Consider the following 12,255-nt stretch of genomic DNA (forward strand, 5'->3'; position numbering starts at 1 on the left):
GGAGTTGTGGCGATTTGTACAAAGCGGGCTACTCCTGAAAACTGTAGGAGCCAATCGTGGCCAATCAGGATGGAATATGAGAAATCAAACAAACCTGTCTTGATCACATGACTATGGAGATCATGTGTACCGATTTGCGTGAAATTTGGATAAAATCTGAAGGAGTAATAATAGAAAATGTGTTTTACATATGTCGGCCTCCTGGTGGTGCTATAAAGAGCAGATGTGAAAAATTCCAGACAAAGGTTTTTCCTTGGCCTCTAGGGAGTTGGCATACAAAGTTATCCACAGATCCGTGCAGTTAGAGGTAAAAACACTTTTCGGCCAGTTATAGCGCCACCTTGAGGCTGAGTTGAAATTGTTCATGTGGCATTTCATCCTCGGCCTAGTGGTAATGTGGGTGCACAATTTCACGGAAATCACGCGATGTGTTCATGATTTGCAGCATTTTGTTTGAAACTGAGCACTCCTGTGAACTTTGGAAGCCAATCTTAACCAATCAGGATGGAGTGTGAGAAATCTGAAAGACCGGTTTCGTTGAATGGCTCTAGAGAGACTGTGTACCAATTTGCGTGATGTTTGGACAAAATCTGTAGGTGTACTGTGCAAAAACTTGTTTTGCACAAAGCGGCCTCCTGGTGGCGCTATAACAGGCCGTTCTGGAAAGTTTGGGGCAGAGGTTCATCGTTGGCATCCAGGGAGTGTGTGTGCAAAATTTGGCATCGACCGGGTTAACGGTGGCCGAGATTAGCTGCTCACGGACACACACACGGACGGACGGACACACACACGGACGGACGGAGTGCAAAACATACTCTCCCCCCATGCCTTCGGCCTGGTGGAGACAATGACAATTATGTATTGACTTGACCGCTCAATTTTCCCAAATAAACAAATACATATATTTTAACTGTTATTATTGGCGAAAGTATGTATTTTAGGTAATTATCAAGAAACATTAGATTGGCTGACTTAAACTTGCCTAAGAAATTGACATTTTTACCAAGTTTCTTAATTCTTACGTTATGTAATATAAGCCGGTTGTTGGAACTTGTTGCATCGATCCGAGCTGAGTGAAGAGTGTGGCGACTCGCTTTGATCTGCACTGGCGCAGCGTCCAGTCACGTGACCATGACACTTCCTTCTCTAGCTTTCTTGACAGGAAGCAGGAAGTTCTCCAATATTTTATTATTATGACATTACTGGGAATCATCCTGGGTATTGGCAAAGCAACAGGGTTTTTTACTATTTTCACGGCTGTCCTTGCATCAATTCTATATTATCTGGAAAATTCCGATCCGGTCTCTTTCACCAGGTAACGTAACGTTAGAATGTATAAGCAACAATGAAGCATTAGCCATTACATTAGCCCGACATGTGAACGTTTCTGGAATCGAATGACAAGTGGACATGCAGCTATCGTACTCGCCCAAAGCCAAACTGAACACGCCCAAACTATTTAAGTAACAAAGTTCACTTCACGCCAGATGAAGGCAAAGGGGTTCAGGAATCACAGTTCAAACCGGCGTTACACCGAAATTGGTAACCATTTGTGTAGTTTGAAATTAAGACAGAGTAAAGGATCACATCCCACTAATAAGATGTTTGTTGTATTATTTATAAGTTAGGATAACGTTTAAATATGTGACATAAATATGAATGGCAATAAACGCAAATTTCAGAAAAGGAGGGTTCCGAGAGGCTACTATTCTGCATACTGTAAATAAATACTTCAATCACTTTTGTTTTTGTTTTGCTACAAGCAGCATCATGGCAGAGGACATGAAGTCTCTGGAAGAAAATTTCCGGCAACAGAATAAAAGCTGTTTCATCCTCGGGGCTTCAGGGGAGACAGGGAAGTTGTTGCTCCAGGAGCTTATGGAACGAAACCTCTTCTCCAAAATAACTCTCATTGGGAGGAGGCAGCTCACCTTCGAGGACAAAGCTTATGCTGAGCTGGTCAGTGGGCAAGTCTGTCAGTTTGGTTCTACTTGGGACATGTGGATGATTACGGTCCCTTTACTATAAATTACCTGTAATGCCTTGTATTATGAGCAGGGGTGTGCTGAAGGTGTGTGGGGGGAGGGGCTACATGAGCTGAGCTCCACTAGCTGCAATTTGCAACTCTAGATTTTTTTTATAATGGGATGAATCTAGAGTTGCAATACCCTTCATTGACGCCCTACTCATCCAATTTGCGTTCGCAATCTGCTTGTATTAAACAACGTTAAACTCACCAACATTGCAGCTCTAGGCCAAACTTGAATTATCCTCTTTCAATCTGCCGAGCTTGTTTTTCATAAAAATCCACCGTAGAGATGTTATGAGCTACTTTCTGTCAAGAGATTCTAAGCAATAAGCATGTGATTGTTTTTCTAAGTGTTGCAGTTTGGAAGCACTCGTTTTTATTAACTGGTCGCGCTGCTGCCTCCTGCATTATGTGCAAATTCGAAACAGGAGGTACGCAGGGCTGTTCAGTGACTTACGACAAGTGCTTCCAAACTCCAGCACTTAGAAAAAGAATCCCCTGCTGAATTTATTGACAGAAAGTAGCTCATAATATGTCTACGTGGATTTTTATGAAACAAAAGCTCGGCAGATTGAAAGAGGATAATTCAAGCTTGGCCTAGAGCTGCAATGATGGTGAGTTTAACGTTGTTTAATACAAGCAGATCGCAAACGCAGATCGCAAAATCCCCCCACCCCACCTCTCTCTCTCTCTCATTAGCAGGCAACAGAGCAGCCACTATCCATCTCTCTGTTTCTGGCGCCCCCTACTGGTACTAATAAGTCATATACTCATGCTCATGGCCACATAGGTACAGGTACACGGACATTGCATGCTGGTTGTAGGAGTGGTTGCACCACTCAAAAAAATCTTGAGTTGCAAATTGCGGCTAGAGTTCCACTAGTTCTGACTGCCTTATATCTCCAGAATTGTGCTATGAAATGTAAATATCTGTATCTGTATTTACTATTTATGCGTGTGTGGAAACAACAACAGGATCTGTTGAGGTGACTCTGTAACTGTGACAATGTAGCCTTAGCCTACTACAAATGGAACCAAAGGACCCTTTTATAACAATAAACTCTGAGACTGTACAAATGGTGTTGACATTGGCTTGGCAGGTATTAAAGAACATGTCTCTTATGTGTCAAGCGTGGGTGTCCGGATCGGAGTCTGCTTGGGGGTCTGCGTTTTCAGTGACTCGACTCGACTGAGACTCAAATGTGTTACTGTTACCCATTAAATCAGTGGGTGTGCTCTGCTCTCATGCAGATCTACGCACTGTTTTGCTGCACTGCCACTGTTATGCTGAAATTAGATAGCCTAAAGAATTCTGATGCATCATGGGGGTGCCGCTCAAGCAACCGTTTAGACGATGGCAGTAAAAGTGTCTGGTTGTAGAGAGGCAGCCAATCAGAACTATTCGTCAGACTAGCATGTTGATCTGTCGTCTAGTTTTCATGGGCTTTCATTGACCAGCAGCTCTACAAGCCGCTGGTAAAAATCCACAGCACACCACTGATTACGAGTGACAAAGAATGTGTCATTTCATTTATATGACAGTATCATAGGAAGCTTTCTGCTTCTATGGGGCGGCGTGGAACAAACTCCCACGACACCTTCGACAGGCAGCCACTGTAGACATCTTTAAAGCACAGCTCAAGACATACTTCTACACTCTTGCTTTTAGAATCCTTAGTTATTCATGTCCTTACTGTATTGCATTACTGCAATTATTTTAATGTTTTATGCCTTTCTTTTCTTTTTTCTCCACTGCTCTGTAAAACACTTTGCAAATGCTATTATTATTATTATTATTATTATTATTACATAGCATTCCGTTCTCTCATCTCCCAGGTCCAGGAGATGGTTGATTTCGAAAAGCTAGATGATCATGCTGCTGCATTCCAGGGTCATGATGTTGGCTACTGTTGCCTGGGAACGACGAAGGCTAAAGCAGGGACGGTGAGTTGATATAAATTACTCTCTCAAATTAAGTCATGGGCGAATACCCTATGTATGGCTATTCAACTTAAGATGGCTCAGAGGCCACTGAGCTCAATTCTAAAAGTCCAAGGCCCGCAAGTTAAACATTTCAGTATTTTTTATTTTATTTTTTTAAATCTGAACACAGCCGTAGTCATCGCAGAGGAACTTTACCCATGCACTACCCGGATGCCCACTACAAACCCCTTTGTAACTATTTTTTCATTTTGAATAAGCTACATGTTACAATTTACAATTTAGGCTTTTAGCAGAGGCTCTTAATCCAGAGCGATTTACAATAAGCAAAAATAAAAAGCATGGCAATACATCACTTGTATTACGCATGCATAAGCATGCATAAGCTAAGAGCGTAACAGTGGAATTTCTATATAATGAAACTATACATATAAACTATACATACTATACTATACATATATACTATACAGTGCTATGACTACATAAAATGCAAGTCTGTATAAGTCTGTATAAAATGTCTAAAAAAGTCTACATAAAGTTCCACCTAAGGGGCTAGGGTAAGTTCTACGGGCCAGTGCTACAGTTATTCTATTTATATAGACTAGAATCTAGTCTCTAGGGGTGCCCAAAAGGTAGATCGTGATCTACCAGTAGATCACACGGGCTGTGCAGGTAGACCACATGACATGCCCATAAAATATATATTTTAAATAAAAACTAAAACTATTTTTGTCATTTCCCACTTGAATTAAAGTGACTTCACTTGATTAATTTGATTAATAGACAAAAAGGGAAGCTCAAACCCAAAATGCAATAACTTTTTTCCATTTCCCTCTATTTCCCATTCCAAGTGCGTTTGCCTAATATGTAACTATTTTCAGCAATGGGATAATATATATTTTTTGGTGGGTAGATCTGGTTGAGCTGGTCATTTTGAAAGTAGCTCTCAAGTCTAAAAAGTGTGGGCACTCCTGGACTAGACTATCGAATAGACTATCTGACAAAAATGTGGTGCCCAAATGCTGAATCAGCGAAACACTGCGGAAATAGACGGTCCTTCCGGCAGACTTCCGGGTGCTTCAAAACGCCACTGAGCAACTTCCACTGACATGAATAGCGGAGGGGGCGGAGCTTCGCGCCAGTTCAGTCTCTATCCTTTTAATACTCTATGGTTAGCGCCCCAGCCTGTGTCCTCTGTAAGGAGGAAGCCCAACAAACCCTGGGTGAGGCCTTTAGGAGGGCCACTCAAGCCACAAGCGGAGCCTTTAGCACCACCTTGCTGCTCAGGTGGAGTCTGCGGAACCATTGCGGCTTAGGAATCCACCACTCCTGAATGAAGTGTCTGGTGCTGGGACTCTGGTGCAACGCACAGGTCCCGGGCCTGGTGAGAGCAGGAGTGGACCTGGTGAGACGTAGGAGGGGCCCGGACAGGAGTCAACCCACAGAGCCTAGTCCTTCCATGTGCCAAAAGTGTACCTCCCTGCCCTGGCAGAGTAGTTCTGGAGTAGTTCCAATGGATTGTGTGGCCTTGGTCTTTGCCTAATGGGACTGATCGAGGGTAGCTACTGGGACGTAAGTCGGGACTTGATCACCCTGGCTGGGTCACCTGAGTGAGGGGTATGATGTTCGAGAGACCCGAAACCCAGATGACCTTGGGATACATCACTGAGGATACGTCCCACGTGCATCCATGCAATGTTTTTTGTTATTACATTTATGAAAGGTAATTTATGACTGGTTCATAATCACTCTTTAAAAAAAACTACTTAAAAAAGTAACCCAACAACATAATATGCCATGATAAAAGGTAAAAAAAATAAATTCCTGTTGTTTTCCCCTGTTTTAGGAGGGATTCATCCGCGTTGATCACGACTATGTTCTTAAGTCAGCAGAGCTCGCCAAGGCAGGAAGCTGTTCACAGTTTCACCTAGAGTCTACCAAGGGCGCTGACAAAAACAGTGGCTTCCTCTACCTCAAAGTGAAGGTATTTCAGCTCATGTCTCTTACAGCAGGGGTCCCCAATATTTTACCAACATTCTACTCAGATATTAGTACCCATTTTTTGTTTTACCCAACATTCTATTCAGTCATCTGAGTAGAATTGTCCCCCGTTCAACTCTTATTTTGAAGAGCCAAAAACCCAGACCGGATGTTATGATCTTATATTAGTGTGACGGTCCAACACCACTTCCTGTTTACCGTCCGGGCTGCTAAAACATGATGGAGGGGGATCACAGCGTCGGCTCTGGGCCGTGGAATAAACCCATGCCATCTGGGACAAGGAATAGGAGATACAGTCGATTGAAAGAAACAGATAGAATGGGTCTGTAACTGTATGCGCACGGGAGAGTCTTTTTTGCGGAGCCTGGGAGTCGATGGTCGCTTGTTTTACAGGTTAGGGTTAGGTTTCTGGTTTAAGGACTTCAGTGTTTTGTACCATACAATTGTTTGTATGTATGTACAGTATGTATGTATACAGTAAATGTAAGTACAGAACGAAGAATGTTTGCTTTTGCCATCTTTGTTGAAGAAGAGTCTGGGCAATTCATGTTGATTACCTTCCCCTATTTTCACGTACTAGGGCGTGACGTCACTGAAGCTAAAATAATGGTGTGAGTCTGTGTGACTATTACACACAGCTGCGAATATTTATGCACCAGTGTAGACATGGAAATTATTATGAATTTCACTTACCAGCTGTTCTATTTGCCACATTGGCAAAGTACATTTACATTGTACTTTGTAATTGTACTTGTAATTACAATTCTATGAGCGAAACACACAGACGAAAAATATCCTGGGTTGGGATAATTGCATAACATTTAGCACCCCAGCCCCAGATGGTGGGGGGAGGTTGACGACAGATGCACAATGTGTTGCAATGGTTTAAAAGAAATATTGAATACTGTACTCTCTTTTTTTCTCCCCAATTTAGTCGTTATTTCCACATTTCACTGCTGTTGTGTTGTATCCCACTGACTCACCCAGAAGACCTAGGTCCTTTGTGCCGCCCAACACTCCCCACTGACAGGTGTTGCTCCAAGCCCGCAGGCCGGCTTCCTTCCCCTGAACACAGGCCAATTGTTTGCATAGACACCTGACAAAGCCGAATGCACCACGATGGATTCGAACCCACAACCTCTGTGGTGGTGGACAGGGACTTTAATCACTGTGCCTCCCAAGCGCCCTCATGTGTTGCAATGATACCCAAAACAACAGTGAGATATTGTAGCAGCAAGAGATAGGAGTGAGTGTGGCTGTTCTACAGATTCATAATAGTCAGGATGGAATATTAAAATGAAATAAAATAAAACTAGTTCCTGTGCGAACTGGCGTCGGCGCGGACCACCAGTGAATTATCCGTGGACTACCAACATGTCTGGGGACCCCTGTTTTACAGGATAGCCTTGAAGTCATACAGATTATTTGTGTAACAAAAAGCTGCCCTCAGTCTTGTTTAGTTTTTTTCATCACCAGCTTGTAGCCACACTTTAAGTAAGTAATCTCATAGAATAGTTTGGCATCACTTCAAGGCTAAACTAATAAACTATTGGATTATTTTCCAGGGACAAGTGGAGGCAGATATTGAGGCTCTGGGTTTTGACAGATATTCCATCTACAGGCCTGCGTGAGTCTTCTGTTTTCTTAATCTTATTGATTAATGATCAATTACTATGTTTTGTAACATTCCTTTCCAAATTCAGCAAAATGAGACATTGAGCTAAAAATAAATGTATAACCAAACTCTTTATCCATGTAATGGTCATAATGTAATGGTCATAATGGTGACATACAGTTGTCACCAAACTGTATGGACAAAACATTGAACAAAATGTGTATTTAATATCAAAAGTCCCCAAACTAAAATATAATGTGTCTTACATAAGCAGGCACTAACAAATATTAACCAAAACATGACATGCACCTGTCAATGATATTACACAGACCTTATTTTGTTTGTTGCTTGCTTACTTACAGGGTGTTGTTGGTAGAGAGACAGGAGAGTCGGCCTGCTGAGTGGATAGCAAGGAAGTTCTTGGGTGTCTTTTCTGCCATAAGTCCAACAGCCATGTCCATCCCCATCCAAGCCGTGGCAAAGGCCATAGTGTCCAACACTCTACTCCAGCCTCAGAACAAGACAGAGATCCTGGAGAACAAAGCCATCTACACTTTGGGCACGGGTGGAGGACAATAAGATGGAAAGGAGTGTAAAAACTCTAGAGAAGACAGATGTGTCATTCAGCCCTTGTGTCCATCATTTCTCACTATACCTACAGCTTTAATTTCACCTTCCACTTTGTAATCTATGACCACTAAAAGGATACGATAATGAGCGTTTTCAGTGCAATTGGACTGAATCTGGGAAAGGTTTGAGAACCACTGAATTACAAACTTTTTCAGGTTCACATTAGCCTGGCCCAGCCAGCGTGATTTCTGGTATAGACGGGCGGGTAGCGCATGGAGAAAGTGTTGGATAATATTGGTTCACCTTCTGAGCGCCCACCTATGTCCCCCTCCGCCCCTCCCCACCCTGGTAGGAAACAGTGGTAAAAATTGACGTCACCATTATTTCGAGCGATGCCCCTCTGCACCTCTACTTCACTCCCACTCGTAGACCAGGAAATGTGTCTCGTTCCACCAGACTTTAATTTTTGAGACGAATGCGAACAAAAAAAAAAGCCTGGGTACCCGGGCTAGGTTCACATTGAATACTTAAAATGTTTTATGTCTCCAGCAGTAATCTCTCAACAGCAGAATCTGTAAACACCACTGCCCTAAAACATTTATAGTGTTGTAGCAGTACTGCATTGTTATGGCACTGTAGGATGGGCCAAGCTTCTCATTCTGTTTAGTATGAGTTGAGGGAAAGGGATGTCCTGGAGCTTTTCTAAATTATTACCCTATGTCCAGCTTTGAGGGTGCGTGTAAACACAAACATTGAATACCATTGAAAATGAATGGCCATTTGAGTGTTTGTGTAAACAAACAATGAAGACAAAAGTAAGTGTGGACGCAAATTGTGATTGGCCGGAATGAGGTGATGTATGATAAGTGCGCCCAGTCACTGTAGTACTGTGTGAAAGATGCACATTCCTGCCTTGTAATCTATGCCAAAAATAAATGTTATATGCTATTTAATCCAGGGAGTAGAAAATATGAATGCCTGATAAATGAATTGACTGTGCAAGATTTACTAAGGGAATAGCCTGTATGTTAACTTTTTTTGCTGGTACAAAGGGATTGTATTATCAATAAATGTTCTTGACATGAACTTAGTGTTTTTCCAATCTTGGGTATCATGCTTTCCAGGAATACTGGACAACTCACCCCGGTGAGTTGTCTCACTTTCTCATATGGTGGGGTGAGTTGGGCTCACCCCCGAAAAGTGAAGACAACTCACCCTGGTGAGCTGTCTTCACTTTTGGGGTGAGATGTTCGGAGAGTTGTCCGGACTTTCGGGGTGAGTTGTCTTGTTCAAGGAGTTGTCATTCCATACAGTACAGCAATACATTTGATTACCCAGGTCCTGCATAAAGTAAAATACAGCCAAACTATTCTATGAGATTATTGTTACCCTTGCGAGAAGATCCGACTGTTCCAGTATTTTCTCCATTTGTGTTCACTGCATGTGGCCACAATTAAGATATTTTAACATTCATATCTAGAATAGTCAGTGAAATACTCCATTAAAACCTACTGTAAACAAAAATCACACCTGTGTGAACTGAGTGGTGCAACTCCCCAACATACAGACGTAGGGACAGACGGACATTGCTGGTTGTAGTGGTGGGTGCACCACTAAGAAAAAGGTATAAATGGTACAAATGCAGTTAAGGTCCCACAATTGACTTTGCATCTCTGACTGAGTGTGTACTGTAGACTCCTAGATTTGAGTTTAGATACATTTGTTTTGAATAGCCAAAGAAAGCTAAAATGACAGCTGCTTTCCAAGTTTTATGGGTTAAGACAAGACAACCTTAATGTGCTACAGTGTTAGCATAGATGTTACTGTAGCTGCTCTCCCTTGAGACTTCATACTGTAACATGTGATGTAAGGTCTTCCTGGCATGGTGCCCACATGCTTGACCCCCTCGAGCAGTAACTATGTTTTACGTGGATTAAAATTGTCTCATACCAATTAGTCTTTAACCATGTGTCACTAGATCTTACTGAAGTACCAGTGACTCAGTCTGAACTGAAGGGATTGTTGAAGCTGAACTAAAGTTTTGTTGAAGCTCAGCTGGGCCTCAAAAAGGAAAAACACACAAAACCTTAACAAGTCAAAAGAAGGATAAACCAGACAAAAGAATAACTGCTTATACCAATTGGGTGCATTTAATAAAAGTTCACAATCACAGGAATGAATGCAAAACAGGAGCGGATCTCACATGACCCATTTCACCCCCCATCCCATTACTTCCGGCCAACAGCAAACCGGAAGACAAGAGCCTAGAAGTCTTCCTCATCATCCTCGTCCGCCCCAGCACTGTCAGCACCCACCTCTTCGTAATCCTTCTCTAGGGCAGCCATGTCCTCTCTAGCCTCAGAGAACTCCCCCTCCTCCATCCCCTCGCCGACATACCAGTGGACAAAGGCCCTTTTGGCATACATCAGGTCAAACTTGTGGTTAAGGCGTGCCCAGGCCTCAGCGATGGCTGTGGTGTTGCTGAGCATGCAGACAGCCCTCTGGACCTTGGCCAAGTCTCCTCCAGGAACCACTGTGGGAGCCTGGTAGTTGATGCCCACCTTGAAGCCTGTGGGGCACCAGTCCACAAACTGGATGCTGCGTTTGGTCTTGATTGCAGCAATGGCAGAGTTGACATCCTTTGGCACCACATCTCCACGGTACAGAAGACAGCAGGCCATGTATTTACCACGACGGGGATCACACTTCACCATCTGATTGGCCGGCTCGAAGCAGGAGTTGGTGATCTGGGCGACTGACAGCTGTTCATGATACGCCTTCTCTGCAGAGATGACTGGGGCATAGGTGGTCAGTGGGAAGTGAATGCGAGGGTAAGGCACCAAGTTGGTCTGGAACTCTGTCAGGTCAACATTCAGGGCACCATCAAAGCGAAGGGAGGCGGTGATTGAAGACACAATTTGGCTGATGAGCCTGTTGAGGTTAATGTAAGACGGTCTCTCAACGTCCAGGTTCCTTTGGCAGATGTCAAAGATGGCCTCGTTGTCCACCATGAAGGCACAGTCTGAGTGTTCCAGGGTGGTGTGCGTGGTCAGGACGGCGTTGTAGGGCTCCACTACAGCTGTGGACACCTGGGGAGCCGGGTAGACGGCAAACTCAAGTTTGGACTTCTTTCCATAATCAACAGACAGCCTCTCCATCAGCAGGGAAGCAAAGCCAGAGCCTGTGCCACCACCAAAGCTGTGGAAGATGAGAAACCCTTGGAGGCCAGTGCACTCGTCAGACTGAAAAAAGAAAAAAATACATATTCACAACAGAAAAAACAAACAAATACATGGATCGAAAATACTATTATCACAACAATTATCCAAACGGTTTACAAATTAAAGCAAAGGCCCTCACCATCTTGCGAATTCTCTCCATGACCAGGTCAATGACCTCCTTGCCGACGGTGTAGTGTCCGCGGGCGTAGTTGTTGGCTGCATCCTCCTTTCCTGTGATCAACTGTTCAGGGTGGAACAGCTGGCGGTACATTCCTGTACGCACTTCACCTGTGAATAGGTTTAAAGCAGACAGTTGACAGTTAGTACTTTGACTTCTGTTCCAAGTTGTGACTAGCAAGGGATTTGTTTAACTGTACCAATGACAGTGGGTTCCAGGTCAACAAAGACAGCTCTGGGGACATGTTTTCCTGCTCCAGTCTCGCTGAAGAAGGTGCTGAAGGAGTCATTGGCCGCAATGGTCTTATCACTGGGCATCCGTCCATCAGGCTGGATGCCATGCTCCAGGCAGTACAGCTCCCAGCAAGTGTTGCCGATCTGGACTCCAGCTTGGCCAACGTGAATGGAAAGACACTCTCGCTGCATAGGGAGAGGGGTTGGGGGGGATTTTCAAATAGGACTTAAGTGGCTAATGCCTGTTTTGTAATAAAAGCCTACAAAGTAGCCAACTAATGTTTTCGAATATTGCAGTGGAGTAAATAATATTTGCCTCAGATTGAAGTACAGTACTTGAGTAAATGTACTTGCAACTATTGGCAACACCATCACAGATGCCAATGTGTGTTCAATCTAGTGTAGCAGAACCTTCAGTGAGCCAAGTCAGCAGCACTTCCTTGACAAACTACATGTCAAGGAGGAAC

At 43.5% G+C, this 12,255-nt stretch overlaps 2 protein-coding genes across 4 annotated transcripts; one reads left to right on the forward strand and one right to left on the reverse strand.

Annotated features, from left to right (window-relative positions):
• Window positions 1-1,192: 1,192 nt before the first annotated feature.
• On the forward strand, window positions 1,193-9,242 carry LOC310877815 (oxidoreductase HTATIP2-like). Of its 3 annotated transcripts, none has more exons than XM_083791765.1 (6): window positions 1,193-1,315; window positions 1,767-1,959; window positions 3,866-3,973; window positions 5,817-5,954; window positions 7,537-7,598; window positions 7,949-9,242. In XM_083791765.1, the coding sequence occupies exons 1-6, from the start codon at window positions 1,194-1,196 to the stop codon at window positions 8,163-8,165; spliced, it is 840 nt and encodes a 279-aa protein (XP_083647891.1). In that variant the 5' UTR covers window position 1,193; the 3' UTR covers window positions 8,166-9,242. The 3 variants fall into 3 exon arrangements, with proteins under 3 accessions (XP_083647891.1, XP_083647893.1, XP_083647892.1); XM_083791766.1 differs by having other exon boundaries at window positions 1,215-1,315; window positions 1,764-1,959; XM_083791767.1 differs by lacking the exons at window positions 7,537-7,598; window positions 7,949-9,242 and adding an exon at window positions 6,101-6,239.
• A 1,178-nt stretch (window positions 9,243-10,420) lies between these two features.
• Window positions 10,421-11,980, reverse strand: LOC310878452 (tubulin alpha chain-like; the record flags this gene model as incomplete). Its single annotated transcript, XM_083792781.1, has 3 exons — window positions 10,421-11,398; window positions 11,517-11,665; window positions 11,755-11,980. 3 exons carry the CDS (start codon window positions 11,978-11,980, stop codon window positions 10,421-10,423), a joined length of 1,353 nt encoding a protein of 450 aa, XP_083648907.1.
• Between the last annotated feature and the right edge of the window lie 275 nt (window positions 11,981-12,255).

The sequence above is a fragment of the Protomyctophum parallelum genome, assembly GCF_964188405.1.
Source record: "Protomyctophum parallelum genome assembly, chromosome: 20".
NCBI classification, from domain to species: Eukaryota; Metazoa; Chordata; class Actinopteri; order Myctophiformes; family Myctophidae; genus Protomyctophum; species Protomyctophum parallelum.